General features: G+C 46.8%; 1 protein-coding gene across 2 annotated transcripts in view; it reads left to right on the top strand.

The window, feature by feature from the left end:
- The window catches only part of LOC143376084 (GAS2-like protein pickled eggs), a 48,943-nt gene that overhangs the window by 5,575 nt on the left and 22,708 nt on the right, over positions 1-20,660 (top strand). For both annotated transcript variants that reach the window (XM_076825943.1, XM_076825942.1), the window contains exons 2-3: positions 3,354-3,540; positions 16,032-16,556. In XM_076825943.1, coding sequence (XP_076682058.1) covers positions 3,370-3,540; positions 16,032-16,556 — 696 coding nt within the window. In that variant the 5' untranslated portion in view covers positions 3,354-3,369. The remainder of the gene's footprint in view (positions 1-3,353; positions 3,541-16,031; positions 16,557-20,660) is intronic.

The raw sequence follows: 20,660 nt of genomic DNA, 5'->3' as shown, positions 1-20,660 counted from the left end.
TCCCCCTTAATCAGTTTATGGATCCGATAACAACATAAATTGCCGCGATTATTAATAAAACGATGACCTAGCGTGTGCAAATACGAGGGACGAGTTTAGTAGACGTGTATCGCGCGTGTCTGATGCGCTTGTGAGCGAGGCGCGCCGCGCAATTAATGGTCATTTGCTCCTTTACAGCCCATTAAATGCCAGCTGTGACTTTTTCCTACCGTCACGGATCCCCCGGCCTATCGGTATAATTAGCACCGGCTACGTGTTTACACAGTTTCCACATTCGACACGTCGTAACAATCAGGCCTCCCGTCGAAAGTAACTCTCGCGAAAGTGGAAATTGAGTTATCCGCGGATCAGAAGCGAATTCCAGCGGCGTTTTCATCGCGCCCGTCCATAATTCAATCGTGGGAATTGAAAATTAGAAGCGGCCACCTCGTAAACAGCGGACTGCACGTGGTCGATACGTTTCCTCGCGTCGTACATACACGCGTCTTTGCGTGCCTCTCGCGAACGTGCGCGTATTACATCAATAACTCTGCTCGATTTCGTTCTGACCGCGTTCCATTCCAGTCGCCATTTGAAAACTGGAGATCGGGAGGAAAAATGGCCTCGCAATAGAGGCGGCGGATTAAACATTTGCGAAGGAATGCGTGAAATACAAGGTTAGTCACAGCTGTGACCGGTTTTTTTTAGTTTCTTCGGCTGTTGCTTGCGCGGGGAAGTCGGCCATTGTCTCTCCCCAGAGATTCGAGGCTCGTGGAACTGGTAACGAGGGTAATTGGGAATGAATGGGTGAACGCGGCGAGTGGAGGGCAAGGTGAAGAGATTAATTAGCACCTTGTCGCTTTGATCACTGCTCCTCCAGCAGGCTGGATTCCAAACTTTTCTTTTCCTAGCTGTGGCCATTTCGGACTTTGCGCGGGCTCGTTTAATGGTAATTTACACAACGGACTGTAGCAGTATTGCGACATATGCGCACCTTTTCACTCGCTGTCCATAGAAAATCAAAGTCCATCAATCATTCGCGGCTCATTCAGAAATGCCGCCTCGAGAGCCGTGTATAATCGGGTTATCGCGCTCTTGCTCGCTGAAACGAGGCCGATAAGGCCCCACGGACCAAAAGCGTGCGCGATTTACGTCGCCTAGCGCGCAGGTCGCCAAATAAAGCCCGATGGAAATATGCCGCAAATGCGAACTATCGGCATCTTAATGGGGCGAGATCGGCGACACCAGGCTCGGTACTTGCTCGTTAAAATGCCGACAGTTTGCGTTAGCCGGCCGCTTCGCGAAAAAATACCGCCGTGTAATTCATCGGGGCGGCTTTAATCGCGTCGAGTGGCCGTCTTAAACCAGCTTGCTCACAAGAGACACAAACAAAGCCGCCTTTGCTCTCTATTTTACTCGAAGCAAGATTATCTACATTCTAACAAAAGGTGGACAGGTTTGCTTTACCACTTTGAAGATTTAACGAACGATTCTGATTCTTCGGAACAAAATGAAGCGAAACTGTGGAATGCAGTTTTCTTCTAGGAGCCTTCGTTTTTTAGATAGACGTGTTTAAAAATTCGGTAGGCTTGCGCGCTCGCGACGGTGGCGCCACCACGCGAAGCGCTGGTGGTCCATCTTCGAGTGCACTTTTCTCGAAAATGAAGCCTCGTAGGGAAATTATTCTTCCCACAATTTCGATTTATTTTTGATTGAAGAATCATTTCATATTTCGCAATTATAAATTTTTCTACATTTAAGGCTGTAGCATATAGGATTTAGAATTCCTAAGACTGGGATTTATGCTCATTAACCGGCGTTGTATCGTTAAAAGAGAAACTCTGTCGCTTCATAGTTTATTCTGAATCAATTTTCACTTTCTACAGACGCCTAACGCTACTTTATAGACGATAAACATGTTTTGCGCACTTCGAAGCGTCAACCGCGAGTATCGGCGGCGCGTAATCGGCTGCTTCGACGTGTGGAAGTCTTCGCGGACGTTTTATGGATCGTAAAACAGCCTCTCGAAAACTGCTATAAAAGACTGCATGAGTAAATCGCGCGGAGTTGCAAAATTGAATCGAACCCCTATCCGCGGACATCGAGGCAGGAAGTACTGTAAAACGAAACAAGCTCGTTTGCGTACACCTACCCGTTTACATGGCGCGCAACACTTTCACGAACGTAGATCTCAATCGTGCCGTAATTTCTCGGGTCGTGCGCATCGCCGTCATTTTTCAACCTCGACACCTTTCTACTAAACAAATCGATTTATTCCACTTGGATTTTCCTTTTTCCATCATTCACGCGCAACAGAAGGGCACTAGCTTTTCACTCAGAGGCGATTTACAATTATTGGCAAGCTTTCAGAGGACAGTCTGACAAAAATAAAGACTCTCTATGGTATCTTGGAGGAAACGGAGCAAGGTAGATTTGCACTTTGCCATTTAGGATCGAAACACCTGTACCACGCACGCAGTGTGCATTATACCGAGTAAGAAACTTAGACGGCACCGGTGTAAACGAGGAGTAAATCATGCGCGTTGCATCCTCTGGAAACACGAGACGGTGACATTTTACAGTCACCTTTTGTGAATCGTAATCCAGGAACGGCGATGTCGGCGCGCGGACCTTCGACCTCCCCTTTACGATTTCCTCCAGTTGTCCCGTTGCGTTTCCTTCTCCTTCGTGGCCTTCTCCCTTGCCCCGTTGTGGCCATCACCTTTCTGCTAGCGAATAGTGCGGTGGATGTCTTCTCTTCAATTTGCAAATTGGGCCATAACAATTTTTAATCCATACTATGAAATTGAAAGAACTACTAGAAGCTGCTAGCAAGAATTCCCCTTTCACGGAGAAATGAAATTCCCAAAAATGATCACCCATTGCAGCTGGACCACCCAGTTGCAAAGGGGCAAACTGGTGCGCTCACTCTACTAGGAATCATTGCTGGTTTACGAGAGCAATGGAGATTTATAAGGGTTGCCAAAGGGGGTAGGAAACAATGGACGCGATAGGGCACGGTTTCGGTTACATTATGGGACCAGGCAACGTCCCATAGGGTGGTTTAACCGGTGTGGTAACTAGGGGAGGTACTGCCGGACGATCGACGTTACGAACAGGGGCTATTGTCGAGCAAATCCCCCAAAATTTTATTGCTAGTCAGCTGTACCATTCACAGTCCCAAGGTTCGTTGAATTTTAATTGATAATGGCGGGGAATGAACGGGTGCATTGGGAACTTTTTCACCGTCCCAGTTAATGTACGTTACAGATCTTGAACAGAATGAGCCTGAGGATATTAATTAGCCGAGACAGGATAAATAGTAGGATGTCATTGGAGTCTGTTTAAATGAGACCGTTTGATGATGTTCTCAGGTAATCCAGATCCAAAATGTCGGTGCTGCTGGAAGCAAGGTCTTACAGGCCTTTCAAGTCCTCGGAGGAGTATCTGGTGGCGATGAAAGAGGACCTGGCGGAATGGTTGAACGCTCTCTATCCAGAGCTGAGAATCAACGTTGACAATTTTATGGACAGGCTGGACACCGGCGTCGCTCTTTGCAAAGTAAGTGGCTGTAGAACGATTCACGTGTTCCCAGAACCGTAAACTAGCCCTTTAGTGGTGCCATCTGGCGTTAAAATGGTGCGCCACTGCAGCTTCACGCTCAATGAAACTTTTTATTTCAATTGTTTGGGGGTTAAGTGCTCGTAGTTGCTTCAAATTAGCTACAAGCAGGTTGAAGTTTGACAAATATTCCTCTCCATTCGTATTTCGCTTGTTTCGAGTACCGGTAATGGTAGCTATTAGGTTATGATAGCGTGTTAGTTTCTTCAGAGTAAATTCTAAGTTGAAGTTTCCTGGAGACACGGTGAAATTGATAACTGCAAAAAGTAGCTAGTTATTTGGACGAAGTTGTCGGAAAATTATTGAAAATTCTACGCATGAGTAGTAGTCAAAGCAGACGCACACAGCCGAGCGTTAAATAGAAACGCGTAAAAGCATGGGGCACGTACTTTGGTCGCGGGTCGTGAAACGGAGGAAGGAGGATGCGTGTGACGTTCACCGGAAGCTCTTGTTCGACGCCAGCTGAATTACGAATTAACTTAACTCGACTGCGTGTAGGATACAGCTCAGCGCCAGGATAGAAACGAAAGAAAGCTCGAGAAAGACGATAGAAAGTCCGCCATCTTTCTTCTTTTCTCAGTACCAATTATTTTGGTGCGTAATTTGAACTGCAAATGCGTAAAGGAAGCTTAAATTCAAATAGACGTTAAGTAAATTAATTGGAGCACGATTACTCTTTTAATTAAATAAGGCAGTTCGCGCAACGATCGATGTTTCAGTTCAGAGTAGTAATGAGGCAAAAGGCAGTAAATTCTAATTTTATTAAGACGTGAAACACCAAAAAAGTTGTTAACGCTCGAGCGGACAGAGCGGCCGTGTAATTCGGTTTTTCGAAGCGGACAATCCGGTTAAATTAATTCCCCGTCGGAAATTATCGATGCCCGTATCACGCAAACAAGTCCTCTGTGTTGTCGCGCGTGTGTATGAGCGTCAAACCAGCAGCGAGGCTTGAGAATGTCGTTGCAAAAATAAATGGACAAAGTGGACGCGATCATTAGCCCGTTAATGATTTTCGCTGCGTGGGATTGGTAACGAAAATGGCGCCCCTCCAGGCAAGTGCAATGGCGATTGTTATTAACGGCGCACCAGGAGCGATTATTGCGATACCTGCTAGGCGGAACAGTGAATAAAGTAGACGAGTGTTATGTAGAAAGTCCTCGAATCAGAGTTCGCGATAAATTTCGTGGAATTTACTGGCCAGATAGACAGGGGGATTTGCATCGGGCGAAAATAACTGGCGTCGTATCTGTAATGGCGTGCCGTTGAACGGCGACATAAGTTCGCTTGTTTTATAGTTCGGCGCGTGGTGTACGTTGAAGTCGAAGTAGGACTAGTTTAACGATACACAGACCTACTGGTCAACCGACACCCCCCAGGGCTTGGGCTATGCTACGTGGGTGATTATTCCCCAGGAGCATGTCCCCAAGACGGGCACCAGCGAACCCGGGGTACCCAGGCTAGCATACTAGTGCTAGGATCGCGTAAAAGCAACACGCTCTATTGACTACAATAGAGCAACTGATATATTGGCATCGGTATCCTCAAACATTGCCCTACCTAGTCATCCTACCAAGACTTCAGTTCGCCAGACTACCACTTCAAACTATATATTCAACACCTAATCGCCTCAAGCAATAGACTCGGCTAGCTACTAATCAAAGTAGACAGTCCGTGCGTCCAACCGAGACTCCACGTCGCAAATTTCATACATTGCCCAATTCAAGCAGACATCCCACCAACATTCCAATTCACCCAACCAGCCCACTGTGGGCGAAATCCTCGACGGCTAATTATCACGAGCAATGGACCAGCAGGCGGCCGTCTAATCGGAGCAGACAATCAAAGTGTCCGACCGGTGTTCAAACATGATCCCAGGCCCCCGGGACTGTCAAACTGAATTCTGAAACCCGAACCATCGGCTCTGGGCCGGTGTGACGAAAGAGCGCGCGCGTAGCCAGGCCTGTATCTCGCGTGCACGATCGTCTGTGCCATTCAACGGCGACGATAGAGTAGTCTCGCGTGTCGGATTGGCTGTCGCCAGAGCAAACGGAGCAACGGGTAGCAGCTCGGACTTTCACTGATCTACGAGCAACTCGATTCCCCGCGACCGTCGGAGCCACGCCGCCGTAAAATCGGTCCCCGGTATCCGCGCATCGGGCCCTCATCCATCGCCATAGGCGGACGCGAGCATTACTTAATGGGAACTTTTGCGCCGACACCTCTACGGACACGGGACGGGTCCGTTCCCTGTGTCGGGGTGGGACATGTGGTTGGGATCTCTAGGAATGCGACAGAGTTGGGCATTAACTAAATAAAAAATTATTTAAATAACGGATCAAATAAAAGTTCATTTTTTTATATTCGACACATGACGAATAATTTTTTTTAACTTTCATTCGTTATTCGAAATTTACTGAAATAAAATTTTTGCCGGAACTTTAGATATTTGAATTTGGTTTTAAATAAAAATAGATGTTCCAAATATTCGTCATAATTCCGCAGACCAATCTCACGAGAATACCTCTATTCACCACTCGCGGAACTCTCTCTGGAATTATTTTGTAACATTTCTAGCGCAGTTTCGAGTCATTTCGAGTACCCCTGTACCGCGGTGTTCAGCGCCATCTTGGTCGCCGACTACGAGTGCCATCTTCGGTGCCATTTCGAGTACCATTTTCAGCGGCGCATCTCCCGACTCGCTCCCACGAGTATCCCCCATCCACGCGGTGCAAGAGCTCGCGGATATCTGCGCTCGTTATTAGCGTCTGCGCGCCGTCGTTATAAATTCACGCCAGAGAAACATTCGGAGTAGGCAGGACGATAAAAGCGAAACTGGTTGGCAGCAGGGGGAGGGGAAAATCGAGCTGGTACATCGACTACGCGCCCCCCATTGCACCAGCAAAAGGATTACGGGGCTCTCCCACAAACGGATCTCCCTCGTCGGCCCCCGTGCCGTGGAATTTCCAATCCCAGGGCCTGTTCGCGAGCCACCTTTTGCGACCACGTCGACTTTACGAGCCGTGACGAGAGCCAGTGCGGCGTGGAAGGGCGCGGTGCACGTAATAAGGTACGAGCCGTGACGCGATAAGGACCCCCGTTGCTCTCGATACGAGCCCCCTCGGCTGGCTGACACGTTTTTTCCTCGGCTGAATAAGGACGAAGCCACTGGACACCTTCGGACACCATTCCCCGCTTTCGTTTATCCTGCTGTCGCGATGCAAACACTGGGCGAGCGCGTATCAAGCCATAGACTTGGTTTCCTGATCTTTTCTTCCTCTCTGTAGGTGGTATAGTTTCCGTGAAAGGTTTTGGGATAGTAAACTCACAATTAGCCTGATTTCTAATTAATCATAACTAGAAATGGCCCCACTTTTTCCACTAATTGTAAGTCCATCGAGGCTTCCGGAGACCTTTGGCTTTTTCATGATCGTAGTATCATTTCTTTTATCGCTCGTTTGTAGATAATGAGCTCTTCAGCGAGCGTGTCGAAATTTCACCAAGCCCAAGCGACTTATCCGCGTAGGTGTCGGGGACAACTGTCGCCCGATTCGTTTCCATAGCTCGCCGATGAATTGGCGAGTGGAAGACGGATTATAAATCAGGTGATTTTTATCGACTGTTCAAAGATTGACCGGCGGTGTATATCAATCGGTATCGCGCGCGATCTGGAGGCGAAAGGGGCTTAGGAACGCCGTGGAACGGCCTTTCCTGTCGGAAATGACAAATACCAGGCGCCTCGATGCGGGCCTTATATGGGGATCGATCTTCGACGGTGTCAACTAAACGCTTTTAGGCATTCCAGACTATCGTTCTGTGAGGCAGAATAGAAATACTTCGGCTGCATGCTGGTTCTTCGAATTTTATGCTTCGCTATGATTCGTAATAGGACATTTTCTTTATTTCTGAAGGGAGAGAATTGAATTTCGTGTTACATAGCAGGGGGAGGATGTAAAAAGGCTATGGAACAGGAAATGCCGGTTTTCATGCGCAAATTGAATGGAATTTGCTCGGACGAAGTCATGAATTGGTGATTAGATTTTTTCGCGTCTTATGCATTCGCGCATGGAGGGGGTTTCGTGGAATTCCAGCGATCCAGAACAGACGAAGTCGGCCCAGTACGGTGGATTAATTAAGCACAATTGTCGACATCTGCTTTCCTTGTCCCTTCTCGCGGTGAATTAGAATTTACGGCGGCTCCATCGAGGCCTCGACTTGCCTAACGTGTGTTCCCCTTTTTCTGCTTCCAAGAATCGCTTTCCTGTACGACGATTATTGTTTTTTCTTGCCAATTAACCGTGGAGGAAACTCGATTGGCCATAATTGGGACTAAATATTCGTTGCCCTTCCTTAATAGGGAAAAGAAAGGGACTCCAACGCGTTTGGGGTCCATTGTCTCAATTCCATGACTGTCTCTCATTAGAAATTAATTCTACTTCTTATTAATCTATCTTAGAGGAGGCCATGATGGACCTTTTAGGCTCAGACAAGTTTATCCCAGGAAAAACAGAAACAACTGAAAAGAACTATGTTTAAACGTTCTCCAGTCGAAGACCAGCCGGCCTCGAAAACGTTTCCGGTTGGTCGACTTCCTTCCTCCAGCCCGTTTCCTCCCCGTTCAAGTTCCTTTGCAGAGCTTCAATGGACACGCCCGGCGGGGACGATTTGTTAGTTCGTCTAGACCAGGAATAAAGAGAATTTTTTAAAAATAAATCCAGGGGCGTCCTTCCATCCGGCCTTTTTCGTGGTCCTAGTCTAAATATACCGATCTTCCCCGAAATTCGGGTGCTGCGCGATGCAGGGATGTGATAGAAAAACAACAGACGGAAATAGACTGCGGGGGTAGGGTTTGGCGCCATCGTGGAGCAGATTTGTCGAGGATTTTTGGAGATTTACATACTTTTGATGGGGGTTTTAATTTTTGTCTTTGGAAGGCTACTGGGTGGTCTGTAGGGGTTGAAATGTCTGTGTTTGAAATGATAAAATCGTCGATGTCGTAGAGACCAGTTGCTTTCACTAGTAATAAGCTGGACTTATTTTATACGCGAATCTCGACGATGAAATCTAGGAAGAGGAATTTTAATTGATACTGGGAGCGATTTACTTCGAGACATATTGCCGCGTTTGATCTTTCAGTCCTTGTTTATTATCAATCTTCGTTATGCTTCGATAATTAAGATTAATCACCGCGATCAACGGCGAACATATTGGCGTGCGACTTTTTGCGTACGCTCGGGCCTCGGTTTAACGTAATAATATGGTAGTGAAACCGATACCGAATCTATCAGCTCTACTAAATAAGTTTTTTGATGCTCCATTTATTTTCTCTTATCTGTATTTAATGTGGCTTAAGTAGTCGGCGAATTACCGGCGGTTTCTGTCGTTTCGGGAAAGAGTTATCGCTTTTCTAACTTTCCCCATTTTCCAAATGTCTCGGCTTTTTGGTTTGAGGAATTTTCAATTTTCCCTATTTCCCAACACTCAATGTCCATGAGTTCCAAATTTCCAAGTTTTCCAATTTGCCATTTCTCCAGTTTTCAATTTCCCGAGTTTCCCAAGTTTCCATTTTCCAAAAGTTTCGATTTCCCAATTCTCCAAATCTCAAATTTCCCATGTTTCCAATCTCCTGCCAATTTCCTAAGTTTACTAATTCCCCAAGTTTCCAAGTTCTCTAATTTCCCTCATTTCCCAAGTTCCCTAAAGTTTTCATTGATAGACCCTTTCATTACCCAAAATCACCAAACAGAATCACAGTGCAATCCTTCATTACCTGTAGATTAAATTAAACCCGTCGGTTTCACGGAGCGCCGATTGTCACCAAAACGGCGACAAAGGTTGCGTCACGGTCCTTTGTAACGCTTTTGAATCATTGAAACGAGACGAGGGACTGGCTTCAAACAGCCGACGAGACGGATTAGCCGATGAAAGTGCGCTTCGTTCACCGTAAAGTGCTCGTTGCAGTTGCATGAAAGCGAAACGAGGTACACTTGCCTACATGAATTTCGTGCAAATACAACTCTTCCATGCAAATTTACGCACTCATTACCCCTCATCATAAAACTCCCATTTCGCCAGAATTGAAAACGCCCAACACCACCTTATTTACATTGCTTCGCTTAAGGGCCATCGGACTCTTCTAATTTCCCTTCAAAAGAAACCACAGATCCCCATTCACCTCGTAAATATCCATTCGCCTCGATATTACTTTCCCCGTGATATATCGCCGCGTTTATCCATACGAAGTCGGTTTTCCCACCGTATCGGCTGTCACAGTAATCGACATCGGCCGGCTATTAAGTAATTGAGAACACAATTGCTGGACAAAGTAATCCGTGCCGTAATTAATGACTAACTCGTTGGCGATACGGCTTATAACTTAGTCCTGGCTGGATCGGCGTGTCGAGATAACGGAGCAAGGAAACCGTAACAGGCCATAGAAAATACAATAATTGCTCGGCGATAAATGTACCTTTACATCGAACAATCGCAGTCGTGGAAACTGTAATGCTCGTCGACGTGAAATCGCTGTTAATTGCAATTATTTGAAGAAGTACAAGGCTACGCGTTCCTCTATCACTTCCGAGGAAGGCAGGCCGCGGAAGAAAGGAGAAATTTTTATCAAGACAAGAGGAGCATGGTACAAGGTGAAACTAACAGACCGAACGTTTTCTATTCACACGGGATCAGGATTTTCCATGGGATTCCGAGAAACTCCGCTTTTCCCACCGAGCAACAGACCCCTGCGTAATTGCGTGCGCACCTCGCGCACCTCATTTGTCGTACGGCGAGCGAGAAAAACGGGATAGGTTCTCTCCGTGGCGTCTTATGCATATCATACCTCCGCTGGCATTCTTCCGTGGCACGTTCTTGGTGTTCGACGCCGTCACGCGCCTCACGCGTGCAATGCTTCAAACGGGAATCACTGCGCTGTCGTGAAACGAAGATGACTCAGAATTGCTTCTGTCACGCATGCCAGCTCGTTGCTGGTGCTGCAGAGGTGAAGACTGATTGTTCTTGGTTAGAATACGTACACTGGAAAATTCATCACCGACGAATAGCTAAGAGTGTACACTCTGAAATTGCAGCTGTAATTATTCGAATAATTCAAATAATTCGATTAATTTTGATTCGAATCTCGAATTCGAATTCGAATACTTAGATCCAAAGTCATCCAAAGTGTCTACAGCTATAATCATCTAAAGAGATTGGTGCATCAGGTATCGATCTACAGCTGACCATATTTACCTCGAACTCTGCAGATCCCAGCCCTCGGAGGATACTTGTAAAGATCCCGCAACACCATCGCCCCGGTGGTGCGCTACGCGCGCTCCCACGACTCGAATTGATGGGAGCAGCGGTGTGGGAGGGCAAGTAAAACAAACCGAGCCGCGTTACGCTTTTCTACGCGGCGTTACGGTTAACGACACGATGTCCCCGACAACTGTACCCTGGCGAAGAGAGCCGGCTCTAATTCACGACGTTGAGTGTGCAACAACCATTTTCATTAAGCGCATTTGCCCACGGTAGTCGCGGAGACGGCACGAGGGGGTCAGAGGCCACGCAATGTGACATCCTGCCGTCAAACTCTCATCTGCCGAGCATATTACCATATGCGGCTGCTCCTCGGCTCTTCTGCACGGCTCTTTTCCTCTATCTCCCCAGTGGCTCTCAATCCTAGCCCGCCCCTCCGCAACCCTCGGTAATTTTGCGGTAAGACTACCCTTTTGCGGTAGGACTCCTTAATCCGTAGACACGAGAAGACTTCATTCGCGTAGCAGTCTACTTGGAGGTACTTTCGTTTCGAGTACTTCTTTTTCGGACTCTCAAAAGAGTTTTTTTTTTCATTTGAGGGAGGTGGTTCTTTGATGATTCAGGTGATAAATGTGGAAAGGATGGCTCGGAATACTTGTGTTAATGGATGGGTTAACGATTCGCCACGGTTTCGAATCATCCGATTTGCAGAATCCACCGGAGAGCACGTGTAAACAGCGAGGAGAAAGCTAATTTCAGGAACAGTTATATCCCATTCCAGCTAGGCCATTATCGATGTGTCTTTCTCGTTTCCAATTTCGTGTACACGCCGTCGAATTGCCGTTCGTTATGACGTTACGAGCACACTCTCGACATTAGGAATGAATTTGAAAGGGATTTTAAATTTTTTAAATAGTCCCTTCGCGTGACGTTTTGAGATTCAATTGGTGGGCAGAATACTCTTTTAATTTTATTGCCAGCTTGACGACGTCCAATTTAAATTTTCAATATGGCAGAGTCAACATTCTGTGCCCAATAACGAATCTCTGCAGTCGATGAAACCGATGATGTAATTGAAACAAATGGCAAGTCTGCAAGGGTCTCATTCTTAACCCGGGCCGATTAATTTCTTCTCGAAAGCCCTCGAGCATGTCGCGGCGTCGAGAGCCTTATTAACAACTCTGCACAATCGGAATAGACCGTGGCGAACGATTGTATCGCGCCGCCGACCAATGGCCCCTTTAATTGCACGCGCAAATGGGTCATCGATCGATTTTGTCAGCGCCCATCGCGCTGGATTTCGGAAATTCTCTTGGACCGACGGCGAATACGTGCCTGGAGCGGAAATTAATTCCAGGAACAGTTATGTCCCATTCCAATTTAGCGTCGTCGTTTTCTCTTGCAATTTCTAGTTTGCTGTTTAACGATCCTCGGGAATTCTCCTCGATTTTGCTGGGGGACAATTTTTTTACAGGTAGAAAAGTCAAATTTCTCCAACATCTGTGTTACGTGGATCGTAAAACGGATTTAGTGAGCCGAGGGACCATTTCGTGTGAATTCTGAATATTTAATTACGGGAGAATATTATTCAAAATGAGTGACTTTTCCTATATCGAAAATCGGTTTCTGGGTCAATTGCGGTTCGTGTAATATACGTGCTTCGGTTAATTAACTTTTTATTTATGATTGTTGGTCGTTATTCAAATGGGACTTTTTTCCAAAACCAGCGCGTCCATTAGGGTGGTGCTTAAAATTCAACTTTTAAAATATTACTGGGCATGGGTGTCCGGAGGGGGGTGCAAAAGAGGCAGTTCCCCACCTGCTTTTTGAGAAAAAAATCGCTTATTTTTCAAAACTGATCTGTGTTAAGTTTATACTAAAAAAGGGAATATTTTAAATTGCGGTTTTAAATTTTTAATTAAATTGGCGCTACAAAATGGGTTTAAAAAAGCAAGAGGGGTATATTTTCCTTTACCATCGTCTCAAAATTAACCCACCCCTGGAAAAAAGTCTCTGGACGCCGTTGTTAAAAAATACAATACGTCGAAAAAGAATTGCATTTTTATTCTTAAAAAGGACAAATTTCAATGTCTGGTAGCAACCCTAATATGTAACAGAAAAAAATAGAATTAATACCACATTACTTATTCATAAAACTCTTAACATTGACAGGGTACCCCGTAAAAAAATACAAAAATAATTCTTTGGGTCAAATAAGCACCACCCTCTAGTATCCATACTGAATTTGATCCCACTGCTAGCAAGGGCCTGTCGACGGGCGTATCTCGTTTTCACTGGTATTGGCTGCACGTGGTGCCCATAAGGCGATGGTATGCGGTTCAAGCCGTCTCGTGCACTCGTAAAAATTCTATCTAACAGCATCCGGTCGGCCGTCCCGGTCTCCTCGATACCTCCCCGAGGGATAATATAGAGATTAGGCGAATGTGTCAACGGCCTTCTGTAACGAGGCAACCGTTTCGCTTCGCCCTCGCAGCTGGAAATCCTGCTATCGAATCGGGAATCGAGTAGGCGAGCCGTTGTCTCTATGGCCGGCCACCATTCGATGTCTTTTCGCCGTTCACGAATCGTCGAATCCGTTGGAACTTGGGCGATTTACGTAGGAGCGCTTCAGCATTCGGTAACCGAGCGGTTTGGTTCGATAAAGGTTTTTCAATTCTTGGGGTCACATTTCTCTTCTGTTCTCGAAGGCATGGAGCATGGAGTGCTTTAACTTTTAAGTCTGGGAATATTATATTACTCATTTCGTGTGGGAGTATTTAACGGAGCATTTGGCAACCGAAAATATCGGTTTGGTTAGTCTTCGAGGGCTTGTAAGTTTTCTTTTGTTTATTCGTAGTGTTTTAGAATAGCAACGTTGTTGCTCTGAATGTAAATTAGGAAGATTAAAAAATTGTGTAAGGAGGAAAGAATTTTTCCTTGTCATTGTTATCGTGTAACAGTTATGAGGCCTGTTGCGGCGTCTTCCCATCGGCGGGTGTTGAAATTCAAGGCAGCGTATCGAGACAGGAAATGAAAAATTACGGAACAATCGATCAGCGTCTGCGAGTTGACCTCTTTAACTGCTTTATCAAGTCGTACGGTCGGTTTAACAGTGGCGGTAGTAGATACGTGTCATAATGATACGGGAAGTTTGCTCGGTACAGATAAATGACTTCCAGCAGCGGACCAAGCAAAATATAATTTTTCTACAATATTTCTATTGGAACGACAGTTAAAATAAATTTGAATTACAGTGTTGCAATTGAAGATTTGTTAAAATAAAGGACGAGAAACAAAAAAAGTAGAAAACTCCAAACTTATCTCGTGATGATGGGTCAAGCACGAGGCTTCGAGTATGTGTTACAGTGAAAGTGAGATAAGAAGGCATTAATCTACGTAACATTGACCTCGTCAGCGCCTGAATTAGCTGAAAAGAATGAATATTAATATTTCGCAAGGCGCGAGTAATTAAACTGCTATTATACAACACACCTTTGATCTTTACACTTCATTTTTTCTATATCCTCATTTGGAGTCGGTTACTTGTGACGAAATAAGTACCATTTCAGAAGGAATGGCACTTTTGAGAATACTTCTGGAGTCAATGAAAATTACGAATGCCTTCTGCCGCTGTCGGAACCACATCTGTCGATAGTTCCGTTGTGGGCCGAGTATAGAGTTACCCATAGTGCGCCTGAGGCACACAGTAGCGATGGAAATCTGGCGATATTGGACACTTTACAATAACCATTATTGACCTTTCTCATCAATCTTTTTCGCCGCTATAAGCGAGTCAATGTTTTGCAAATAAAGCGGGATGTTTGTTCGGGATGGAGTTATTGAGTAACTCAGGATGAACTCCCTTCGCAGGAGGCCCGCAGATGTTCCCATAGAACTCACAGGACGCGAGAATCGCCCCATTGATCAAATTCCCGTGTAAATATCGCGTGTACACAACTCGTCGAGATAGGGTTGGAAGTGTAAGTCGGTCGAAACGGTCTCCCGTTGAGTAATAAATCAAAAGGAGATAAATAGATCGAATAAAGTGACAAGCAAAGTGATTCATGGCTGGATCTTCTAAAGTTTCTTCTACTTTGCGGTGTAGTCTGAGAACTTTCAGCTGTTCGAACTTCCCGAGCAACGTTACCATCTTCTAGATTCGAAGAAGAATTGGAAAGTATTGAAAAAGTTCAATTTTATTAAGAAAAGTTGCGCTTTAGGGGTTCACGCGCGTTTAATCAGGGACTGCTGCTCTCCCATTCGTCTTTGGCGCCCCATAGGGGTTCACACGCCTCCCACCAGGGACAACTAACCTGTCCAGACTCATAAATAAACTTAGAAAATCGATTCTTTTACAATAAAATCAGATAGGAAAGTCAAAAAACTGCAAAATAGCGAGTCTCTATCAGATTTATCAGCGGATACCATTTATTAAGAAACAATAGACGTCCCTATTCTCACCGACGAACCAAAAACGAGCAGAATTCTCGTTAGAGAGGACCTAACCTAGGTAAACGCGGCGATATCTACCCGTTTCTAATTAATCGCGCTGATAAAAATCGTCGGAACGCCGTTACCCGTCGGAAAATAGCAAGTCCTCCCGCGCCACGACGGTATTAAACGATAGACACCGCGTCAAAACCTGTTATTAGGCGCAGTTGGAACGGCGCAGCGCCCGCTGCACGCTCATTTACATCATCCCGATATCCAATTATCACGCGGGTTACTTAAGCCGGCCGGCAGCGCCGATAATAAAAGTGCTGCAGCATCTATGTCCGTGCCTGCCGGGAATATTTATCGCCCGTGCAAATGTTAAGCGCATTAAGCGCGCGCGTACCGCGTTATTATTAATGGAACAATTAGCTTGGCGGGTGTTAAGATGCTATCGGTGTCTGTTTGACTCTTTAATCAGCGGGAGCGAACGAGCCACGATCGCTGGATGCACGAGGCACGCTTGCAACTAGTGAATGTCAGCTGTGCGGCGAAGGTTAGAGATGCAGGAGTATCTTGGGTATTCGAGGTGAACAGAGTTGAGCATTCGCTTTAGCGCTAACTTCGCGTTTATTGTAGGGAGTTATATACAGGGTGTTAGGTCTATAATTCTGACAAGATCTATCATCCTAATCCTCTGACACTTCTGTTCACTTGTTCCGCCATTAATTTGCTTTCTCTGTTGTTTGCAGCACTCGAACAACGTACGGAAGGCAGCGTCGGAGTACGTGGCGCGGCGTCAGGCGCGTAAGATCTCGATGACACGCTCGATAACCTCGTCTCTGGCTGTGCCGATGAGCCAGCTGAGCGACGTGGCCTTCCTGCCGAACGCGAAGGCCGGCACGTTCTTCGCCCGCGACAACGTGTCGAATTTCATCGGCTGGTGCCGCAACAGCCTCGGTATCATCGAGTGCCTGCTGTTCGAGACCGACGACCTGATAATGCGCAAGAACGAGCGCCACGTGATCCTCTGTTTACTGGAGGTGGCGCGCAGGGGCGCGAAATTCGGGATGCTTGCGCCGATGCTCGTGCAGATGGAGAGGCAGATCGACAGGGAGATCGCGGCGGAAAACAAGGCGGCTAATGGCGCCCATACCAACGGGGGGAACGAGGAGAGCGACGACGAGTACGCAGACATGCAACAGGAGGAACCGTGCCTCATCTACGGGCCGCAGCCGCAGATCGTCACCAACGACTTGAAGAGCCTCGACGAAATGGTGAGTCCGAGATCTGTTCCCTAGCAATCCTAGGAATTAACGCTTGGTAGGGGGATTACGTCTAGCCCTGTTGCGTTATAAATGTAGTAGTCCTATCAACAGCAACGTGGAAGTCCGCAGAGCGGGAAGACAAAGCCACCTCTGTTCTCCAATTCTTGGGATTCCACGCTCCAACGTCGAAAGCAGCGTGGTATTTTTACGACCAGCGGCTCGAACGTATCCCTAATACAAGAATAACTCGCGCCCTTAGTGCGCATAGGAGTGTATTTATGGCGCCACCGCCTGCTGACCGTGAATATCGCGAGATCCGGAATGAGAGAGTAGCGACACGTATTCTAGCGTCGAAAGGCCGAAGAAGCGCCCTCTGATAAACGCACTCCTTTCCGTGGCGCTAATGACTCACGCTACATAATTCATGCTCATCGGCGGCCACGCACATGCTGCGTCCAACACGCTGGCGTTCTTCGTTTATTAATCTGCGGTTGTAAACGTGTTTATTCGAATGGGAGATGAAGTCGAACGTGAACACATCTCGATATCCGTGAGCAGGAATTAATTTTCTACCAGAGGGACGTCTTAATCCCAGTGGCACGCTAGTGGTCATCGCTGAACAGCGTAAAATAGAACGCGAGCGGCGATTGTACGTTGTCACCGAGCGATCTCGTCGCAGGTGGCCCCGAGGACATCGAAAAAGTCCGGTATATAGCCGCGGTACACGTGAAATGACAGTTTAAACGTCGCCGTGATAACATTCTTCCGGAGCGGCCAGTCGTTTCGCGTGCGACTCGTAAATCGTATTAGCATGGCGCACGGTAAAAAAAAACTGTTCGCGCCAGTTTCGAGTCCGAAGCGTGTTTCTACCTCTAAATGGATAATGAACACTAAATCACTAGCTAAATGTGACGCATTGGCGTCGGTATACCGCGCTCCGTGGGCAGTACGGGCGTAATTGCTCATTCTGTTTCGCCGATCGAGCTGATCGCGATTTCAGTTCACCCTGAACGATCGTAAATACGTCGTTACGCGTGGGAATGCTTCCAGCTTCCATTTTCTTAGACAATTTTCACGCAATGTATGCCACGATTTCTGCTACACTCTGATCGACTTGAAATACAATCTCCCATTGTGGCGTTTTATTTCCATAAAACGAGGCGCTAAGAAGCATTATCTCATCTAAATTGACGTTTCCACTAAGCGACCTAACCTCCACTTTTTAGTCCTAGTGTAATTCACATACGTGCGCAGCCATGGTGCGCAGATTTATCTGCTCAAGGGTCGCGTGTCCTCGCGTCGTTCCTCACGTTCGGAATCTCGCCTAGGGAATTGAGGAGAATGATAACGTCGGGAAACCACCGCAGCCCCGCAAGAATAGAATTTCTGCTTCGCGAATCGCCGCGTTCGCCCGTAGATCGTCGTTCTGCATGCGTCGAGGAGTCTGTCACGTGGAAATGTCAGCGTTCTCGCGCACCGCGTTTCCCCAGAGTGTTTCAGTGTGAAACGAATGCCGTCTGGCCGCTTTGATGCGGCTAAAAGGCCCGGGCTGCTTTCAGAACGCTCGTTAACTCGCAGCAGACGTCAGTTTCTCGATATCACAATCCTGCCAGAGTACTTTTCTCAGTTCTTCGGTCAAAAGATTCAGAATGCAGGTCAGGTATAACCCCTGGTCAGAAACATCCACCGTTGCCCCGTTACAAGCGTCAGGCATCTCGACTGCAGTATTTCATCCGCTTGAATTCCTACGAGAGTGTATCAGCGAATTGCTCTTCCCATTCAGCAGCAACTGCTGAGGGGTTGTCACTGTTCTCCGCGGCGAGTGGGTAAATCCCCCGGATGCCTGGGCGTGTGCTAAAAAGCATACCGTGGATGGTTGCAGAAAGGACGCGGGAAAACGGGACAGCTTCGTTATTTTAATCCCCCCGCCTGATTGCGGTCGTTTCACTAAAAGTAGTCGACCACTTGCCCAGATTAATGGCTGACTCCTCTTCACACTCACGTGGTCCCGGGAAGTTATCCTTCCGCTAGCTTCTGCTTAGCTCCCAACAGCTTTTCTTAAACTCTGAACAGGTAGATATGCCTTGCTCCCCTGAGGTCTACACCTCGAACTGCAGCCATGACACTTGACCGGTCCAAGCGGGGTGGTTGTCCAACTGGGCGCGTGTGTCGGGCGGATTTGCATGCGGTAGAATGCCGCGGGAAACGGTTTCTCGGGAGAGGATCGTATACGGAATCGCAGCTGCATTGCTCGCCGTTCGTGTCGCCCGACCAGCGGTTGCGTACGAGCAGCGGGACGGTGTCAACCGCGTTCCATAAAGGGCACGACGAAAGGGAAATCTGCGCGTTTCGATCGGCATCGGCGGCGAACTTCCAACGGTCCGCGTGTCCCTGTCCCGCCGTGGGAGTCGTGTCGTTGCGGGGTAATTAAATTCAGCGCTGTGGGTCATAGACGCGCAGCGAGCTTTTCTGCCGCGCGGATACGTGCTTCTTGCGAAAGCGATCGTCCATTGTGCCGAGTGTCGCCGGAGAGAGAGACAGTGGATAGACGTGGTTGGTGGCTACAAAAGGAATGGAATTTTTAGGGAAAGGTTCCTGGGGTATATCTGGGCGCAATGGATGGATGTAGGATTTAGAAGTAACGAAGAGTTTGTATGGGTATATGAGGGAGCGGAGGTGCGTAAGGTCGTGGAGTTAAAAAAGCCTCCTGGTATAGTCTGGAGGAAAGTAGTTGGCTGCCGGAGGTAGGGCTGGGAGTATTTGTCGAATTTTTCGGTATTCGATCATTCGAATACTTCAGTTGCTCAGTTATTTGGCGAATATAATTCGAATATTTAAGTATTCGAGTACTGTTCGAATATTGAATTATTCGAATAGTCCCAGCCCTAGCCTGAGGCCACTGAGCGACCATCCCCAAACCCTAAAGTTTATTTAATGCCAGCATCGCGAAACTGGCAATGTTTTGGAAGAAAAGTAGGGGCAGATTAACTCGGTGTGATTTTGTTCAAGGATATCTTCCTGCTGCGATGATATTCAGCGTGAAAAGGAAAATGATTATACTGTCACATGGTTGTCTGAGTATTGTGAATATTAATTGACAAATCGTCAGTAGATAAATGGCAATTCCAGCAGCATTACCATATCTGAGTAAACCAGGGACTTATGTAACTCATAAATACGCAGAATCTGTATCGCTTTTGCAATTGAATTTTATTATTTCGTCGACGTTGACGGCCGGCTGTAATTGAGAACTAATTGCCTCATTGATTTGTTAATGGATGGAGCGAGAGACACGTGTAAAAGGAAAAGGTCTCCTGGGGATATTTAAGGATTCCTTCGATTGAACATCTCTTATCTAACTGCTAAGTCGCCAGTCACTCTGAAGGAACTGAATCACGAGAAACATTCACTATCGATTGGAAAGAAGTCTAACATGCGATTCTCTTATCTTATCCTAATAGCATGGTAAACAACGATGCGTTGGCTGGAGTTACCCCGTGAATCATTCTAATCGCTTAACTTAGAATTATTAGACAGTAAAATCCGCGAACTTGAATTCTTCGATTCTGACTCGCTAAAGTCAATATCCCGACCCCAATACCCATGGTCAAACACTTCGACTTCAATTTTTGAAGAATAATTTCTCAGCATCACCTTCGCTTCAAAGATAACTTTTTATCGCCCTCCATCGAGGAAAAGCGAACATTCTCCCCCCTCAACAGTGGTTTAACGAGCAAATCTATCAATAGGGACAACTTTTTCCAATAACCCCTAACGAGAATTGAGGTTATGTGTTACTTCCGATTCAGTGCGTAGCTTGAATGAGTTGCAAGGGAAAAAAATCAATCCGTCTAGACGCATTTCTGTTGTAGCTACGTGTCTATGGAGATTCCCATGATGATAACAAGCGTAGTAGCTTCTCCTGCGGAGCTTTCAGGGTGGTCTCGGCCAGGCCATGCCTCGCAAGCGCCGAAAGCTCTCGTATTGATCGCCGTTAGCCCATTTCGTATCAAGTTCAAGCGCAAAGTCCTCAAACTTCCCACGAAGGACGAGGTACCTCCTTTCTCCTCGAGGATATCGGCAATTCTCGATTGGCCTAGGGTTGCCCTCTAA

Source organism: Andrena cerasifolii, chromosome 13 (assembly GCF_050908995.1).
Source record: "Andrena cerasifolii isolate SP2316 chromosome 13, iyAndCera1_principal, whole genome shotgun sequence".
NCBI classification, from domain to species: domain Eukaryota; kingdom Metazoa; phylum Arthropoda; class Insecta; order Hymenoptera; family Andrenidae; genus Andrena; species Andrena cerasifolii.
Note: the sequence above shows the minus strand (reverse complement) of the source record. Positions and strands in the feature narration are given on the sequence as shown.